General features: G+C 35.0%; 1 protein-coding gene across 3 annotated transcripts in view; it reads left to right on the top strand.

The window, feature by feature from the left end:
• Window positions 1-20,813, top strand: part of Spock3 (SPARC (osteonectin), cwcv and kazal like domains proteoglycan 3) — a 249,197-nt gene that overhangs the window by 158,513 nt on the left and 69,871 nt on the right. For all 3 annotated transcript variants that reach the window (XM_048330943.1, XM_048330941.1, XM_048330942.1), the window contains exon 5: window positions 19,189-19,312. In XM_048330943.1, coding sequence (XP_048186900.1) covers window positions 19,189-19,312 — 124 coding nt within the window. The remainder of the gene's footprint in view (window positions 1-19,188; window positions 19,313-20,813) is intronic.

Genomic DNA, 20,813 nt, shown 5'->3' with positions numbered 1-20,813 from the left:
CGAATATGTCCTTAACTCAAGTCTTTCCACTGAAAACTAGAGATCTTCGTAGAAAAGGAAGTCAATATTTTGTCTGTCAAATATTTAACAGAACATGTTAATTTTTTAAAATTGAATATAAAGGAGTGTCAAGCTGGGTGCTGGTGGTTTACACCTATAATCCTAGCTATTCAGGACTCAGGAGACCGAGATCTGAAGTTCATAGTTCAAAGCTAGTCCAGGCAGGAAAGCCCTTAGATTCTTATCTCCATAAAAGCACCAAGAAAGCTGAAAGTGGAGCTGTGGATCAAGTGGTAGAGTATTAACAATGCTAGGCTCTGAGTTGTAGCTCCGAGACTGACACAAAGAGAGATGAGGAAAGAGAGAAGAGAGAGAGAGAGAGAGAGAGAGAGAGAGAGAGAGTATATATGAATCCTGACTACTCAGTTTCCTCTCCTGGGGTTTAAATTAATTAATGAATTTTTGTACTGAGCCTTTTGGCTGTTTGAAGGCCTTAAAATTCCTTGTTATTGTGGCGCTAACACAAAGTCTGCTTAATATGTCTCATTAGCAACCGTGATGATCCAAGAACGAAATCCAAGCTGATAGAAAACAATGTTCCCTTCTTGTAATGAGTACAAAAGAAACATTTGTGTCATTCTCAGAATGTTAACATCTCAATTTTGGAAGCACCAAATTACATTATGCAAATAAAATAAATATCTTTGTTCACTCACATTTCTGTTTCTCTCTCCAAATAATGTTGATTTTTTTTTAACCAAAGCATGGTTCTGCTTCACTATTTTAGTAGGAAGGATACAGGACAAAAAAATTACATCCTTCAGATAGTTATGAGATATAATTTTAAACATCATAGAACTAGGAGTGGAGAGATCCGAAAAAAAATCAGGACCTAAAATTGGACAATGCCAATTCTTCATGCAAAATGCAGGTACATAACTGAAAAGTTTACATGGCAGTAAAAAGGAGACAAATTGCACTAGCACATGGGAGGGATGACCCAACACATAACAAAGAATGGCTCTTATTCCTCTATGAACCTCAATCGGCTCACCAGGGTGGGATCGTTGAATGACTTGAGTCTCATGATGTTGTGATTTTAGGGGCCTTTATTTGAAAGTGCGAATATAGTTATTGAAATCCTCTGGACTGCCATCTGGTAATTCACAGTCAGGTTTCACAACGGTTTATTTTTTGATTGGCACTGGAGAAAACCATGTTTAACAATGAACCAGATAGGTTGCAATGTCTACTGAATTCCCCACATAAATTCATAAACACCTGGAGTATTAAAATGTGCTGAAGGATAGTATCCTATCTGTTAGATACCCATGTAAAAAAACTAGATCTATCTTTCCTCACTGGTAAAGAAATTACTGTCTTCTATGGAACATTCCCAAGTGCTTCTGTGAATCATGATGTAGATACGGACCTGAAAAATCTTTCTTTTGTCGTTTCAAAGCTAGTAGATGTTGGTAGAGAACTAGCAAAGTATGTATGAGTTTAACTGAAAGCTCTCAAGTGAGCCTACTAAAATCCAATAGATTCTAGATTAAAGCACAAGCTTATGGGTCAGAGATAATATCACAGATATAGTCATATCTAGAATCATACCATTTGAATCAGTTCACTAATTCCCAGTTTTCACAAAGTGACACTTTTACATATTATTTTCCATTACATGTGAAGAAATCTCAATATGGTACAATAAGTATGGTTGATGTCTACATCCTCCCCTACTGTTATATTTCCTTGTGTGATGAAATGTAAGAAACACAATTAAAGTTGCTTCTGGGCTATCTCATAGGTAAATTTCAGGTACTATCCAGGTGGCCTCAGAGTAATTGTAAATGTGGAGGAAAGACACAGAAAACCCAGATTCAGAGAGAGAGGTTTTAAGAGAAATACTCAATAAAGACAGGACAAAAAAAAAAACAACCCACATACAAGCTCTAGAAACTAGAGTAGACAAAGCAACAATGTGTTTTCCAAGAGCTTCCAAAATAAAAGGCTTCATTGGTAGGATGACTAGCTCCATGAAGACCACTGTAGATTTCTTTTTTTTCCCCCCTTTTATTTAAATTTATTTATTTTTTTTTTACTAAAATAATACGAAAAGGGAAACAGGTATATCTACAAAACTCCATGACTGGTACAGTACCTAATTTTTAAGACACATTAAATGCTACAATTTATCAGGTCCTGAGATTATTACAAATAGCGACTCAAAGCTTCTGTTCAGGTCCAGTTTTTAAAGGAGGAAAAAAAAAATCCCCAACTATTAAGTCACATACTTACTTGAAATACAGTATATCCCTTCAAGTAAGCGGAAATGCACTTCCCTGCCAGCAAATGCAAGCCAGGAACCTCACCTTCCACCCAGGGGCTATCAGCTCTTGGGGCACCCTCCTTTAGGCTGGGCAACAGAGAGACCTCTATGGGAGTCTGGGGAGCTGCAGGAGGAAGACGCCCCCTGCAGGGGAGATACTGTATAAACAGGTTGTTTTTCCTTCTAGTTTGCTACCGAACTAAGTCTTTCCTTTATTCAAACTCATTCTGTACGGGCTGGAAACACGTGCTTATTACTCAGACTAAAAAATCAGACTCACGACTTCCAATCAGTTATAGCAACTAGGTTTGCAGTTCCATAGTCATCTTTATCATTACTAACTAATGAGAGAAAACACTACGTGGCTACCTTATTAGACTTCCATTCATTATTTAGGGTACAAAATTGCAATCAGCCAGTGATCTATTTCCCCTTCATAACTAAGTTTGACACTGCTTAGCGAGTGAAACATAATGGGCAGCTTCAGATTTGTGTCCCCTCTTTGAAAGACAATTTGGGGGTTTTGATACTTCTAAAATAAGGTCATTTTTTAAAGACTGTCAACGACAGGACAGTGAAGAGTTTGAACCTTTTATGTGAAGGCTAGCCATAGCCCAAACTAAAACCTAATAAGAAATCTGGTTTAAAGCCATACCAATTTGTTATAGGAATAACAAAAATTTATTCCTGGATACTGTTTATGAACCTGCCCAGCCTTTTCTGAAGAGGAAGACATTATCTTCAATACTCTGACTAGAAAATATGTCTGCTTTCTGCTTCAAACAATTACATTATGACTTTTCCAAGGTTTGCTTTACAAGCCTTGACTATGTCATAAGGAATAAAGCCCACAATTGTCATTGCCCAGAACTTGTCCTAAGGTTAAAGAATTCAAATGGAGAATGACCTTTGAAAAGATATTTGAATGTAGAAAAGAAATACAGTCATTTCAGGGCTTGAATTTTTCATGTTAAAAAAAATCAGAAGATGGGTTTGGCTACTGCCTCATAATCTTGTATAAAATTCATTTTATTCTCCCTATGGAAAAAGAATAAGACTATGCTAGAATGTATAGGCCATGTTGCTATCAGAGTGGCTGGCAACAATTTTTAGACAATACATTTTTGGAAAATCATGTTTCATAACCCCACAAACTGCGAAATTATGGTGACTAAAAAGTATACATGATTTTAGTGCTTTATTTCTGTGTGCTCTTTACTTGTTTTGCTTTGGTTGTGATGGTTGTTTTTAGTTTAGTTTTGTTTTTTTTAGTCAAACATGGAATGTCTGTCTAAATATTTTGTTGCTTTTAATTTGCCAGAGTAAAAGAAGAAATTTAGAAAAGTTTTCATTCTTTCTCTCTTTGGGATATCTGATTTAGTCTTAAACATCACAACTCTGCAACCTCTGTTGGGTCTTATTTATTACCTTGTAACTGATCACTTCTCAGTCAGTCTGAAATATCTAATCCAGCTTCAGTCTTGTCCCCCTGCCCTTTTCCTCTTCCATTAGACGTGACTGCTTATAGCTTGATGGCTCCCATGCCTTTGTACTGAGATTGTTTGATCCAACCCTTTCCCGAAACATAAATGGCCTCCAACTTCCCCCAGCAGCCCCTGGGCCAGGCATTCTCTATGACCGTTTCGTTCCCATCATGGATCTGCTGATCTTCCATGATTCTCGGATGTGGCTCCACTGGATGAGGTCTCTTCTCTCCTTGCGAACCTAGTGCTTTTGCCATAGTCAGTGAAGAGATAGGCCTGCCAGAAAAGTCCTTTGATTCCCATGGCACTGCTTGAGTAACTGCAACCCACATTCTGTCACAGCTGTTAAAACTTTATATGCTATGGTAATGAATATTCTGAGATAACAGACACATATATCCATCCTTCAGGGTACATTCCAAATGTTTTATATTCAGTGCATTTTTTATGATGTTTCCCCACCTGAAGACATTTCTCCCTCTTCTATATCTCATGGAAATTTATGTCTCTCATTGTGGTCTCTTGCTATAATTTGAGTGGTACCTACCATCTGCCAGGGTCTATAACTTTTCTTGCCTTTCTGTATTATCCTAACCTTTGAATTCTTTAAAGCCGCCTAGGCAAAGCTTTGCTTTGCTCTGGTGATAAAGTATTAAAAACCTGTGACCTAATAAAAATTAGATTTTGAAAAGAATGATCCTGAGTCACAAAGAGATGCTGCTTTTGAATCAAACCTTTCTGTAGACTTTGATATTTCTACAATGATTATGTTTCTATTTTCATAACTATAAAAACAAAATATTATGTGTTATTAACTTGGTACTCTAAGGGTAGCATTATAAAAATATTCCAAAAATATTAACTGTAATTGGACTAAAATGTTTCAATTGTTAGTATGCTTTCATTGTGTTTTATCATGAAAATAACCATAAACAGAAAATAGGTGGAAAATAATCTCTCTGTGCTTGTTCCCTTAATTAAATTGTTTTCTTTCTCATTATTACTAGTTCCTTTATTCTTTATCACATAGCACCTGTTATTCATATATAATTTTAATAAAAATTAAAGTAGTCACTAATAAACAATACCTTAAGTATGTCTTTAATAAGTCTAGAACTTTTTTCCCCATACATTATAACACCCTGAAAGGGAGTTAATGCTTCCCTTGACATACTAATTTGATTTGTGCAAGCTTTTGTTATTTTAACATTAACTCTTTGGATCTATTTGTGATTGAGTATAAGATGTTATCAAATAACTACATAGCATTTTTAACCTCATGACTCCTCGTTTCTCTCAAAAATGTTATGATTTTATGTCCAAAAAGAAAAGAAACCTTTCTTTATCAAGCTTCCATTTTCTGTGTTTGGCAAGTGTTCTTCATGAGCTTTGATGAAGGATGGAGTCCCTACTTCTGGATATAAAGATCAAGAAAACAAAAGTAAACTTTCAGCTGCCAGAAAAATTACATTGTACTAAAAGCAAGAAAATTATAAATCTTCACTTGATAGTCTTCAAATGACAACCTTTTTCTTAACAAATAACTAAAAGTAAAGAATAGTACAGTTTATGTGATACATATGTATATACATGTATATAGATGTATACGTGTATATATGCATACATATATGTATATATACATATGTATGTGTATATGTGATATTTGTGTGTGCATATCTATACACACACACACACACACACACATTCAGGATTCAAGAGAGCTGGTGGGTCACTTCTGTTACCCTAGGTTCTTAGAAGGCTGAGTGAGAACCAACCTCAGAACTGTTGTGTGAAGCCAGCCTGAGCAGAAAGAAATATTTGGGACTTCTTCTCAACCTTTAACTGGACACAGTAGCCTGCCCTCCTGAACTACAAGGTAGACTGAAACCGGGAGGGTCATAGTTCTTACAGGGCTCTGGCAGTAAAATTTCTTAAACCAGTATCTATATGATCCTGATTCTAAATAAAAAATGTATTTTCACATCTCCAGATACTGAACGCATCTTTCCTCTGATCACATTGGCATTTATTTAAAATATTTTACAACGTATTTCACTCTCTTTCCGTCATATTTAAAAATTTTCAGCAATACAATTGTATGAATCAAATGAAATCTTGTCTAATTGGCATGTTTCTACAGATGTTATCAAGTCATAAAATAGAATTTTTGACAAGGTTTGCCAAAATACCCAAACACATACCCATTAAAACTGCCCAAATGCAGTGCTTTCTTCTTTCTTCCTATGGAGCTAAAGAGAAAGAGAATATGTAGACATTGTTTTCCTCTTTCCAAACTAACTAATATAGACAGATTCCATATGCCTAAATTTTACTTAATGATGATTCTAAAATGGGTTAAAATTGTAATAAGTCACTTTCATTCAGCCATGAATATTGAGTAGCAATTATTGCTCAGTAGACTCTTTATAAGACACTATTTACAGTACAGCTGCTAAGCTATTATAAATTCAACTTGAATGTATCATGCAAATATCAACACCTGTGATGCTTTCCAAAGGATTAAGACAAATTCCATCGAATATTCTCAGTCTGATCTTTGCTGCCCTGTAGTTTTCCAGACTTTGATTCACAATTTTCTACAGTGTACCTTCATAGAAGTGTGTCCATCTATTGAATAAAATCATAAGGTATTCTGCAAATGATATATTAATTCTTTGCAACATGAATGACTCAGAACAAAAAATACTTCTTACTTTATAGCTTCTAACAGCCATCATTCAACATGCAGTTTAGTTGGAGCCCTATGGTTTGTAGATTCTTCTGAACTTGCCTACAACTTCTTTGTCCAAAATGGAGTTCTTTCAAGACCATGGGTGGCTTCACAGATCCACTTTTCACACCCCTGCAGTGGCTCTAGGCAGGCTTTAGTTCCTCACTATTCATCCGCTCTTACCATACCTTACTAGGCATTATAACTTTGCCCCTTCCTTACCCGGCATGACAGAACAAAGTGTAAGAGAGAGTGAGTGCTCAAGACACATATCAACCATTTCTTGTTACCTGGACATGGAGGTGATAGCATTTCGTTTGAGGTATTCTGAGGATTAGAAGCATATGGATGTGTCTAGTTCACACTCAAGGGGATGAGCCACAAGAGTGTGAACTATAGGGCAAGGACCATCTAGGACGGTCCTAGGGGGTGACTATCCATAAATATTAAAATGTGAAGAGGATAATACTGTATTTAAAAATTATCCTCTTCTGGTAGTATTTGATCTTTCAGACTGTGAATGGAAGGAGGAGTGTAGACTAGAAGGAGCAAAAAGTGAAACAATTATAATGTCTAGGAATAAACCCTTTCAAGTGATTTTAGTTTTATCCTAGAGCTAATAAATGAACTGTCTTTCCTCATCCCAACACAAAGTAATAACAGAAAATGTCAAGGTTTTCTATTTCTTTTGCCCACAGATTGCAGTGTCAGGTCCGTGTGGTTCTTACTATTCAGGGAGATTTAATTTGAAAATTTTCAATATTCTGGGAGAACATAAATTGGTGGACATGCTTCTACCTGCTGTCCAGCCTGGGTCCATTCCGAGTGGGAGCACATGTGAGGACAGACCCAGCTCAAAAGCACAGCTGTTGGCTCTGGCGTGGGGTTTAGGAGGGAGACTGTAGTGGTCAAGCCAATGTCATACCATCCCATAGGTCTGAGAAAGAAGGGACGTTTGAAGTGAGGTACACACTGCAATGAGATTCTTAGATATTCCTATAATTCATTATGTTATTATTCATATTAATATAATTTATTATATTAATACACAAATTTTAATTTATGTTACTGTAAAGGTGATATACACAGGGGCTACAATTACCTAAGTCAGATAAAGAGTACATTTCTTTTTGAATGACATCACCCCTTCTCTGGCTTTCTCACAGTTTCTCCCTCCCAACTCCACCCACAAGTATAGTTCATTTTCAAAATAGTGTCTCCTGAATACATGATTATATTGTGATAGCTACCACTGCTGAGCTCTCAGAATGAATAATTCTTACCTCCTGAACATAATTCTTAAATTGTTTAAGCAATAATATCAAACACATTATTGACAAATCTGATCACCATACATGACACAATGCTTAATGCTGCAATTTAATCATATCTTTGTTTCAGTACTACAAAAATAAACATTTTGCATCATTAATTGGTGTATTCAGTGTCAAAGAACATCTTAACGGAAATTAAGATGAGAAATATTTAGATCTGAATTTTATTAAAATTATCATATACCAGCTAGGTACCAATGGCTCATGTCTATAATCTTAGCTATTCAGATGACCAATATTCAAAGACTTTGGTTTAAGTTTAGTCTGTACAGAAAAATGACAATATTCCATGTCTAAAATAACCAGAAAAGTATCTCACGTGGGGTGTTGTTCAAGTGGTAGAGAGCCAGCCTTCTAAATGTAGGGTCCTGAGTTTAAACTATTCCTATATCTGCAAAATTATATGTTTTATATACATATGTATGTATATATGTATACATACATACATATAGGGGCTATCTAAATCAGTGTCAATGAGAAATACACATCTTTGAAAGTGGGTAGGTTAGAAAAATGAAGAAATCCTGAAAATCAGCATTCTCAGTATCCTCAAGAATGTAGTCTAATGACTAAAAACTAAAATTGCATTTTAGGAAAGAAAGACTGTCAACGTTACATTTTACTTATAAAATTAAAACAACTTCAGAGGAACCAGTTTGTGCCTAGATTTTCTGAAAGATACGTTGTTTAAAATCAAGGCCCATTTCAAAGTGAAAACAAATATTTTAGTGCACAAGTGGCTTAGTCATCGTATGGTGTTTCAAACTTCCAATGCTACTAGAATTCACGCTTACTCTGCATTTGATTGAAAATGTGAAAGCATATGATGGGTTCTGCAAAACTGTAATAGGAAAAGTGCTCTCCAGAATATGACTGAAGACTAATATCTAAGATTACATAAATGTCTTATTGAAGAAACGTGATGTCATTCTCATAAAACATCTTATCTAAATTTTATATATACGTAGCATAAAAATTAAAGACTACAATGATTGAACCTATTTGAAAGTTTATTTGGGGGATTAGATCTTGAATAAATATGTCAAACATTATTTTTCCAGAAACAATAATAATAAATAATAATTGAGTCTCTGCCAATACTTAGTACCTATCTCAGTTCATATTTTCTTATACTGTTCCAGTTATTGAACTTTCGTAAATGTGTAGGATATAGGAGAAGTGTTGAGAAACACAGAATCTCCTTTTCATTAAAGGAATTTAAAACCTTGATCTGTGCTGTTTGAAATTCACCAGCCAAAAGAAAATATCACCTGTGAATATAAGTAATATGACAAGTGAAAAGACATGTTCAGTAGTACCAATTTGCATGCTCTCAACAATGAGTAAATCATTATCGAAAGAAATTATAGTGTATGTTAGCTGATGGTAAAACATAATATCTAGACAAAGTCACTGTAAATATTAGATAAACGAAATTGTTCTACATGTATTCCATTGGATTGTAGTAAAATAATTCCTTTTGAAATACAGAAGACAAGGGTCCCTTGTCTATAGAAATCAGTAGATGATGCTCATATAATCTCTAGGATAGCATATTGGATGTTTCAGGCAAACATAAACTTGAAACATTTACATTTTTAGTGACAAATCTAATTAAACACTATGGCTTATATTTAAAATTTAATCCTAAAAGGAAATCCTAGCACTTTGGTCAAAAATATGATATGTTAGGCCAGAAAAATCGGTTCATCATGTGGGAATGTAACTCAGAACAATTTGTGCTAGTCATGTTTTTGTCTTCACTTTATCTTGTCATTACTTGGCAAGCAATGCAAATATTTTCCATAGGAGCCTCCTGTGTTAATCTAAATGTCTGACCTTTTCCTCATGTAACACTTCTTTTTGAGTAGTTTAACTTTGAGTTAACTTTGCTCAAGAAAGGTTGCCTTGTAAAAGTATTTTTCATGGTGCCACTAGAATTATTAAAGAACTATCATTCAAAATAGTTATTTCATTGTCTCTTTTTATACAAGAAAAGAGTATAAAATAAGATTTATGTTAATTTCATAAGAATAGCATGTTTCTACAATGATAAAATTGCTATCTTTAAGGAGAAAGAAATCATAATCAAAGATATTTTAATTTTAGGTATACATAGCACAAACATTGAAATTAATATATCAACTAAGTTTTATGTACATAATTTTTTTGAGTTAGTCTTTACTACTTTCTCTCTTTATCCTGTGGTGTTGAGGGAAAAATATTTTCCTCATAATTTTATTACTGTTGCTTTATTTTCATTGGAAATGGTAGTCATCCATCCAACCAACCACTTTTTTTTCTAATTAAAGATATTCAAATTAATCTAGTAGACAAAAGATTACACTTAAAATAATTACCAGAAGGGTATTTTAAAATATACAAGTAAGCTGGCCACTGGTGGCTCAGGCCTGCTATTCAGGTGGCTGATATCTGAGGATTGTGATTCAAGGCCAACTGGGGCAGAAAAGTTTGTAACACTCTTATCTCCAATTAATTACACAAAGCTGGAAGTGGCAATGATCTCAAGTAGCAGAGCACTAGACTTGAGAACAAAGAGGGCAGAGCACCTTTGCCCTGAGTCCAAGCCCCAGGTTGGCAAAAAAAAAAAAAAAAAAAAAGAAAATAGAAGCAGAATAACCATAATGTCACATCAGAGCCAATAATCTTTGAACATTTTTGAATGTTACTTTTAGGATATTTTTTAAATGAATAGTTCTCAGACTACCAAAACGGCTTCACCTTTTGTGTTTGTTATTATCCACTAATTGTATGGCTTATACAGTAAATGTTTTCAATTTTGTTTTAATTCCTTGTGGAAATTATATTATTACATATGCTTAAATTTAGAATAATTCAAGCAGGCTTGGGAGAGGAAAACATTTCTAAGAAATATCTTGTTTTCCAATTACAAAGGGAAGTCATACAAATCTCACTATTGGGTTTAAATGAAGAAAACATATAGAATGAAGATTTAAGAATAAAATAGACATTTGATAAATGGTTGTTCATATTTTGAAGAAATTATATAAACATAGAAGATGTGTTAGCTTTACAAGTCCTTTTATCCGGGTTTTTAAAGCCATTTGGTCTAATTTTAAGTTGATTTGGATGGTTTTATATGGAATTTAAAAATATTCCATATTTTGTCAATGGATTTTCTGATTTCATTCTTGCTTATTTATGTTAAATGAAGATGAAGTTTCTCTAAAAACAATCTATAGGGCCTTTATATCTTTGCACTGAGAAAATAGTCTACTAGATAGTAGAAAACTAGAACTTGAGGATATGTGTGTTTGAGAAAATTATGTGGCATAATTGTCAGTAAATAGTTTCCTCTGATTTGCCCTAACACGTGAGGTGAGGGCCATAGGGTAAAGGTGACAGTTAAGAGAACCACTTAACAGCAATGAACTTCAGAAAGATGAGATATCATTAAAAATATTATCCAAGATAGATACATAAAAGTAACAGATCTTTGGAGAAAATGGATCTGAATTTCTCACACAACTATTCCAAATGGAACCTGGAATCGAGAGCTTGAAAGCAACAACAGTGTTTTCTGTGAAAAGTTGTATAGTTTTTCTCATATACTTAGGAAAACTACAGTCTGTCAGATGGCCATATGTACTTCATAACTCTGACTGTGATGCACCCTTCTAGGAAACCAAAGGGTCCTACTAGTTATTCAGTATGAAATTTAATGAATAATTGATGTCCGTTTTATATTTCTTATCATGTTCTATATTCAATAAAAATTTACCATTTATTCAACATCTGTGCTTCATTCCTGTCTAAAGCTTTGTAAAATATAGCATTGTCAAAGATACAATTATATCATAATTTATTTTCTCTTGATGATGGTGATGATGATGATGATGATGATGATGATGATGAATTGTTGCTCAAACAATAATCATTCAATAAATTATCTGAGCTTGGAAAAATGATTTACTAATTATTCATTCAGGTGGTTGTATAAATTTATGTGTGTACTTCAAATAGCAAAAGGCTAATTTTTCAGTAGGTTGTAGTCATATATGCACATGTATTTAAAATGAATTGTGAAGCAGAAACCATGAGCTATCACCACACATCAAAGTAGAATGTATTTAATACCTTCCTTTGATTTCCACTATTTATTTAAAAGAGTAGTTTTTGGAACACTTTGTCCTTGTACATTAGCAAATTCCCAAGCACTTTGATTCAATGTTTATTTTCTTATATTAATATGTATGTATATTTATATTGCTTTGCTTTTTAAAATTTTGTAACACATTTAAATCAAGTATTGTGATTCTGTGGTTGATAAGATGAGAATTATTGAAGACAAGGGAGCATTCTGTTTCTTGTTAACTGAGGAAAACAAATGTAATAAAATGAATACTTATCTAATCTTGGACTTTAGAATACAACTATGCTAGACAATTGTGTGCCTGTGTGATTGCATTCGTGCATGTGCATGTGTGTGGGCATGTGCGCACGCGCATGACAGAATACCTGAGGAAACAACTTACATGTGGAAAGATTGACTTCAGTTCATGGTCCTGGTTGGTAGTTGGCTACCTAGATTGCATGGAGCTTGAGAAAAGACAAGATAGAATTGCAGAAATTCTATCATGGGGCAGATTTCTTTAGGTTGTAGTAGCTGGGGGAAAGGAAGAATAAGACAAAGGATCTAAGGACCAAATACGTTGTAATGGCTATGACTTCCTTACTCCAACTAATTCACCTTTTAATACTGCATCATCTGTGACTAAGATTTAAACATTTTCTATGCCTTTTGTGAGCATATCTCATATCCAAGTCATAATACAACTTCGAAGAATGCAAATCGATTGACATTTAATTGTATCAGAATCAATAGAATAGTACTGCACCTATGTAAGAACGTTTAGCCTACCAATAACATCAAAATAAGGTCAACCATAAGCTTTTCTATTTACAGATACTTCATATCTCATTCAATTCAAGCATGAATTGAATTAAATAAATATTAAATGAACCAGAGACAATAACGACAGTGAATAAAAGTGTTATTATTTCACTTGAAGTCTATCAGAGTCACAGTAGACTAAGTTATTTGTTTGACTTTGCTTCAGTACAGGAAAATATTTGACCGACGTTGCAAAGGATTTCCAGTTTAGCCATGGGATCCTACACACATAATCACTGTATGCGGCTCAAAAGTTCTACACAGCACTGTTTTTTGGACTTCTGAAAAATGGTAAACAGGATAAATCCTTAGCCATCTTTTTGTCCTGTGCGTGGAGTAGAGATGTCTTGGAGTACATTTTGTTTCATAGCCACAGGTTGATCAGAACCAAACTATTAGAAGAAAAATAAAACGACTTTGTTAATTAATTAGCCATTACTTATCTAAACAGTTGCAGAAAAAACTAAAAACTTCAATAAATTAGCAATGTTCTTTTTTTTTCCGATGCAGAAACAAAGATGCCGTTTATTAGCGAATGCACATTCGGGCCAACATGCTCACCAGAAGCCACTGAGAGACGGGGCCCTGAGGAAGGGGGTTGCATACTTTTTATACAAGTGAACCAACTTCAGAGGCTTCCCATGTTGGCAGCTATCCTTCAGCAATGCCTGATAGGGGCCAGCTGCACATTTCAAAACAGCAACGGTTTATTCTTGACTAGGTCAGCTTGCCCGCTATCTGTTGTTTTTCGTGACCCTTGTTTATTAATTAGCCATTACTTATCTAAACAGCTGCAGAAGAAACTAAAAACTTCAATAAATTAGCAATGTTCTTAAACAAGTTAAGATACTATTATAGTTGTGAAGAGACAAAGTTTTAATTTCCTGAATGGTTGCTTCCTAAACAGTAATGAAAATCAAACCCAAAACTGTAAACCAGGAGTCTAAAAGCAATCCTTTGAATCTACTGAAGTCATTTTTAAAATGACTTGCAATAATTATAAGGAGAAATAAACTTCTTGTTTAACTCAGAGCCAGGTTTATTATTTATATTGTGCTCTTATTAGCTATCTTTTAATACAAAAATTAATAAAATTAATAGACTTACATTCCAAATTATTTACAAAATAAAACTATGTAATGGAATTTTTCTTCTTAATTTAGTATAAATTTAGAAAAGGGCCCATAATCAACGCTTTTGCTCAGAAATCCTAGGTGTACTTTCTTTAGTCCCTCCTCCCTTCCTTCCTTCTCTTCCTTCTTTCCTTCCTTCCTTCCTTCCTTCCTTCTTTCCTTTTTTCTTTCTCATTCAGTCATATTTATTAATTATATTGTGTTAGAATCAGGGAAATATTGGACAAAGAATAATCCATTGTAGTGATAACGTAATAAAGAAAATTACACAAAAGGAACATGTGAACAAGTCTTGGAAAAGAATTGTTAGCAAAGTACAAATTCAGACTTCTAGTATTTTTTTTTCAAATTTTTATTATCAAACTGATGTACAGAGAGGTGACAGTTTCATACGTTAGGCATTGGATACATTTCTTGTACTGTTTGTTACCTTGTCCCTCATACCCCCCTCCCTCCTCCTCCTTTTCCTTCCCCCCCCCCCCGCCCCCGGAGGTGTTCAGTTCACTTACACCAAACAATTTTGCAAGTATTGCTTTTGTAGTTGTTTGTCTTTTTTTACCCTGTGTCTCTCAAATTTGGTATTGCCTTTCAATTTCCTGCTTCCAATACCAGTATACACGGTTTCCAATATATTTAGATAAGATTACAGAGATATTGTAGGTACAACCACAGGAAGGTGATACAAGAACATCATCAATAATAGAAGCTACAGATACACATGGGACGTTGAAAGTAGTTACAACTGTGATATAACAATTGTTTCCATAACATGGAGTTCATTTCACTTAGCATCATCTTATGTGTTCATAAGGGTATAGCTATTGGGCCTTGTGATGCTCTGCTATGACTTGCCTAAACCTGTACTAATTATTCCCAATAAGGGAGACCATAGAGTCCATGTTTCTTTGGGTCTGGCTCACTTCACTTAGTATAATTTCCTTCAATTTCCTTACAAATGGGACAATGTCATTCTTTCTGATAGAGGCAAAAAATTCCATTGTGTATATGTACCACATTTTCCTGATCCATTCGTCTACTGAGGGGCATCTGGGTTGGTTCCAGATTCTCGCTATGACAAATTGTGCTGCGATGAACATTGTTGTGCTGGTGGCATTACTGTGGTTTTGTTTGTGGTCTTTTGGATACCCAAAAGTGGGGCTGCTGGGTCATAGGGGAGTTCTATATTTAGCCTTCTGAGGAATCTCCATACTGCTTGCCAGAGTGGCTGAAACAGTTTACATTCCCACCAACAAGGAAGTAGGGTTCCCTTTTGGCCACATCCCCTCCAACAATTGTTATTGTTAGTTTTCTTGATATATGACATTCTTATTGGGGTGAGATGGAATCTCAATGTTGTTTTGATTTGCATTTCTTTTATGGCCAGTGATGTAGAGCATTTTTTCATATGTCTCCTGGCCATTCTCATTTCCTCATCAGAGAAGTCTCTTTGTAAGTCTTTAGCCCACTTGATGAGGGGGATATTGGTTCTCTGCGGTTTTGTTTTGGAAGAGGGTAATTTTTTTTTAGTTCTGCATATATTTTAGATATGAGGCCTTTGTCCGTTGAATGGCCGGTAAAGATCTTCTCCCAGTCTGTGGGCTTTCTGTTTATCTTGCGAGCTACAGACTTCGAGTATTCTGCAATGGCCTCTCTCCAGTCAATATTGAGCCTTCCTCTATCCCAAAGATGATATGTACCTATCTACCACACTCTTCAAATGTCCTAAGGACCACTACTGTTAAATGCATTAAAAACAAAGAGTAGAAAATGTCACAGTTTCCATGCTCTCTTCTACTAATACAATTTAGAATAAGAGCTAAAATGCAACACTGGTGGTTTTATTTTTGTCTGTAGAAATGGGAAAGTGTAATCTACTTTTCAAAAGTGCAAAACTGATGTTTCCTTAAAGTCCAGAATAGTAGAAAAAAATCAAAATGATGCTTTAATTCACTGAGATATAAGACAAACGTTAAGTACATTGGCTGGGAGCCTACAGCTGACTACCAGTCAGACTTGCCTATGGGCCAAAGATAAACAAAGCACATTTGTCTAAGCAGGCACTGTATAAGTTTTACCCAAAACATCACTCTTGACCAGCCATCCTCCCTAAATGGAAACATTTAGAGAACTTGGTAAGAGCAGAAAAAGAGAATGTATGCTACATATGTAGGTTTAGTTATACAGTATATATGTAAGTGTTATTTTACTTAAGACATCTTTCAAATCTTACTTTTAAGAAAGGTAGCATCTTTCTTTTACCTTGTATCCATTCTGGAGTGAGCTTTAGGATGGTCCCCAAATACACCATCACCCTTGTTTGAAGAATCAAAGACTATTACTTTCTATGCCAGCACAAAAATCATTACCTTATGTGGTGAAAGATATAATTAAATTAAGAACCCTCAGAAAAGGAATTTATCTTGGCTTGTCAGGACAAGTTCTAAACACTATCAAATATATCCTTATAAGAGAGACAGGGGAAATTGTGGTATAGGAAATTCCTCCTGTACCAAGGAAAGGTACAGACATTGGCAAACAATGTGAATAGTCACCATAAGCTGGAAAGAGCAGAAACATATTGACAGAACATAGCTCTAGTAACCCTTTGATGTCAGTCATGTGATACTAATTTCAGACTTTTAACCTCCTTGACTATGAAAAATTAAACTTTTTTGGTTTAAGCTAGCAAGTTGCCAGTGCATTATTCCAGGAAACAAATGCATTCTTCCATCTTTGACATTATTTCTGGAACATGATTGAACCAAAAGAAAAATCAAGAATGTGATTGGATAAATTGCACAGATGTCAAAAATGTTCCGGCCACTTCAGAAAGATGCTGTGATTAAATCTGATTTGTAAACAATCGCATGCAGTGATTACAATGACATCTTTCACTGCTCAGCTGCTCTGCGGGCACGTGAGTGGACAGGCTCAATGAGGAGGTTAGAGATATTTTTAGGCTGCTAAATGGCTTTTCCTCTAAAACTTTCCTAACTTCAGACCTAGAAGGGATAGAAGCAAGAAAGAAGAGAGTATTTGTCACCAGCAAGTGTGTACATGGTGCAGCTGACCTCAGAAGTTGCTTTCAACTGATCTGCATTCAGTTGGAACAGAATCATATGAGTGATTCTTATAATTGATAAAGTATATAAAAATGTCTCCTCAGGGAGAAAAGAAGAGACAATATATTGATGGCCAATGTGCTTGACAAGTAAGTAATTATTTTACAAAAGGAAAGGTACCAATATTAGGACCTCAAAACTAATTGAGATGGTGAAAACATGTTATAAGTTGTCACCTATTGGAAAACCCACTCAAAGTGACAATGATAATTTTGTCTACACATAAAAGCTGATCTCCATGTGTTCAGTAATTCTCTTCCTCAGGTTCTTGAAGATTCTATAATAGCTTCTAAAATATATAGTGTATGTATGTATGTATGTATGTATATATGTATGTGTAATTCAAAGATGGTTCTTTGTAGTATAGAAAGAATTCCTTAAATGTTCACATATGAGAAGTTAGTTGGAGAGCAGTAAAAGTAACAAAATGGTTTTGAAAGACTTTCTGATAATCTTTTAGCTATAGATATCTTATTCCTCATATTACACTGATATTTTAAGATTGTATGTTTTATGTAAAAAGGAAATAATATGATTCAAAAGGGTACATAAAAGTGTATCTACATAATACATTGACATAGGATATTTTACTATAATTCTGGTTAAGATAAATAAAATATCTTTTATTGACTGGAAAAACAAACCTGCTGATGCATGTATTTGGAGAGAAAACAATTGGGGTGGTTTTATGATCTGAGTTCATTTGCAGAAATTGAAAGTATATGGCCAGTAAAACTATTTTTATTTCTACTTGATCCATTTCTGGCATATTAAAATGGCATAAAACAATGTTTCAGATAATCAGGAATTATTTTAATGTCCATTTTGGCTCTTGTGTCAGTTGTTTAATCAGAAATGAAAGTATGGCTTTGCTTTTTTAATTTTATTATTACAAGATAAGTTCAGTAGCCAGGCAAAATATAAAGCGGTCTTTCAGCATAATTTACAAAATTTAAAAGAGAAGAATTAACTTGCAAGTCCAGTACATATAAAAATGTTTTTAGGAAAGAACAGGAAAGGGATGAGGAAGAAAGAAAAAGAAAGGAAAATATACATTGTCCATTCAAATTTTAACTGATTTGAATTCATTTTTTCACAATATAAAACTTTACAATGACTCTCAATAGCACGGTGTTATGTTTCTGCTTTTCTGTAGATTTAGGTTGTTCACAAAAATATGATAAACACTTAAAGGGAAAGCGAGTAATAGATGTTTTACTTTTCTCATTTTCACCTGAATATCAGAATATGGTCAGATGGGGAGGTACGATTATCATGAGTGCTGACTCACATTTTTACAGTAAATTTCCCATTGGCTTTCCTTCTCATTTTGAAGCCCTTCCTGCCTCTCTGTAAACTGTTCACTTAAATAGAGAGAAAATAGGCTGAGTGCTGGGTCTTTAGTCCTAGCTACTCAAGATGCTGGAATTTGAGGATCACAATTCAAAACTAGCCCAGATAATAAAGCCCTTAAGACTCTTATCTCAATGAGTTACCAGAAAACCAGAAGTAGAACTGTGGCTCAAAGAGGTACAGTGCTAGCCTTGAGAAAAAAAAATTCAGGGACAGCACCAAGACCCTGAGTTCAAGCCCCACAACCAACAGTGAGAGAGAGAGAGAGAGAGACAGACAGACAGACAGAGAATAAAGTACTTCAATAAAAGCTAGGAAGAAAATAACTCTAGGTGTTATTTTAGATCAAAGCCCAATAGATGCCTGTTTTTAGAGACTTCTTGGCAATAATTTGGCTGTCTGAATACTGGTAAAATTTCAGTTCTTTGTTTCTATTTTCTATAAGAGTAAACTTCACTTACTTTCAAGACAATACTGCCAGTCCTGGGGCTTGAACTCGGTACCTAGGAGCTGACCCTGAGCTTTTCTGCCTAGGGCTAGCACTCTACCACTCAAGCTGCAATTCCACTTCTGGATTTTTTGATGATTAATTGGAGCTAAGTGTCTCACTGACTTTTCCACGCTAGCTAGCTGTGGACCACAATCTTCAGATCTCAACCTCATGAGTTGCTGGATTACAGGTGCGCATCAGTGGCACCTGGCAGTATGAATGTGTTCTTAAAACCAAGTATTTCACGTTTGTTTGCTTTGTTTCTTTCTCTGGCAGTATGAAAGAAACAGGTGCAGGCCATAAGCCATGGAGAGGCGTCACGTCGTCCACTTGCAAGCAGTGCCCAGGGATCTACAGCAGCCCTGTGTGTGGCTCTGATGGCCATTCCTACTCTTCTCAGGTAAAAGCAACTGCACTCATTCATGATGGAATCAGTAATGCCATGAGCACACCTTAAAACACCAACTCTGTCACTTCATTGTTCAGGGAATACAGTCATCTTTTAAAATAACATGAATAACCCGTGGAGCATGATTTGTTGTGTATTTGTTTCTCTCCTGTCATAATATTTAAAATATGAATACTAAAGTAGTGATTTTTCTGAGCCTTAGCATATGAAAGCCAAGAATTTATCTGTTCCTGCTGTGGATCTGGTCAGAAACATTAGCATCATGTACAATCACATTAATAACCATTACTGTTCTAATCATAATAGCAGCTATAGTTTATCACTACAATTAATTTTACTTCATCTTATATGTTATCTCCTGTAGTATTTCAGTTAAACCTCCAAGAAAACATTTTTTGTAGTTAAAGGAATGGAAATGTATAGCACTATGATAAATTTCACATGTTATTTGACATCACAGCCAAGATTTGATGTCATCTCTTACTTTGTGCTCTGATCTTATTTCCACATAATTCTGCCTTCCTTCTTGTTTTCCCATGTTGATTAAAAATTAATCATGTTTAAATATGAAAGAAAAGTTTGACAGAACCATACCGGATTGGACTGTGGTATAAACACAAGATTTTCTCAGGCTTGTTTAGAAGTGTCAACAAGAGCTCATAAATGAGGCAGTGGCATGCATACTCAAGCAATCTTGTTCCAACTGTTCAGGTTGATTGTTGCCATATGAAGGCTATGAAAATCTTGTCTGACAGAAAAGCTGCTTCCTAGTAGTGGTTTTGGCTCTTATGGTAGGGGTTTATCAGTCACACCTGTCATTCCTGCATTCAAGATGACTACAGGAAAGAATAACTTAGAGGAAAGGACAGTTAGCAGAGAAAGAAGGAATTGGTTTCTTTAGGCTTAGTAAATAAGACCATTAAACTGGAACAGAACATGTAGAACAGTTAACACTCAATTGTTTAGACCATTTCTGCAAAGCTTAAAGATGTCTTGATTATTCTTCTCTTTGCTGTCTTCAGCTATTGAAGAGAAAGAATTGCTATTTTAAGATCCATGTATCTATGTTCAGAGATTTGAAGGAAACTGACACAAAGTTTAAGTTGGACTGGAGGGTAGATGCAACATGAAAGCAGAAAGCATTTGTGACTGTTTTAGTTACCAGACACCTGCAGATCCAAGTGAAGAGTCAGTGCTTTTTAGTAAAAGCTGTCCCTCAATTCCTGTCCCAGGCCTTTCTGTCATGGCGTGTGTTCACAGAACCCTTTCTGGCACCATGAGTCCCACAGTCTTGATATTGGAGGCTTCTTTAGATGCTTCAAGAATTACAAAACATGTAAAGCCCACTGTCACATGTCTATTATAACTACATTCATTCACATATATTTCTGATTCAGTGAGATTTTCAATTTCTTGTGTGTTGGGCACACTGTAAACCTGATCTCACACATCCCATAGTCTCATTAACACTCTCAGTAAAACGACTCTAATA

The sequence above is a fragment of the Perognathus longimembris genome, chromosome 21, assembly GCF_023159225.1.
Source record: "Perognathus longimembris pacificus isolate PPM17 chromosome 21, ASM2315922v1, whole genome shotgun sequence".
NCBI lineage: Eukaryota > Metazoa > Chordata > Mammalia > Rodentia > Heteromyidae > Perognathus > Perognathus longimembris.
The sequence above is the reverse complement of the archived record's forward strand: the minus strand, read 5'-3'. Positions and strand labels throughout refer to the sequence as shown.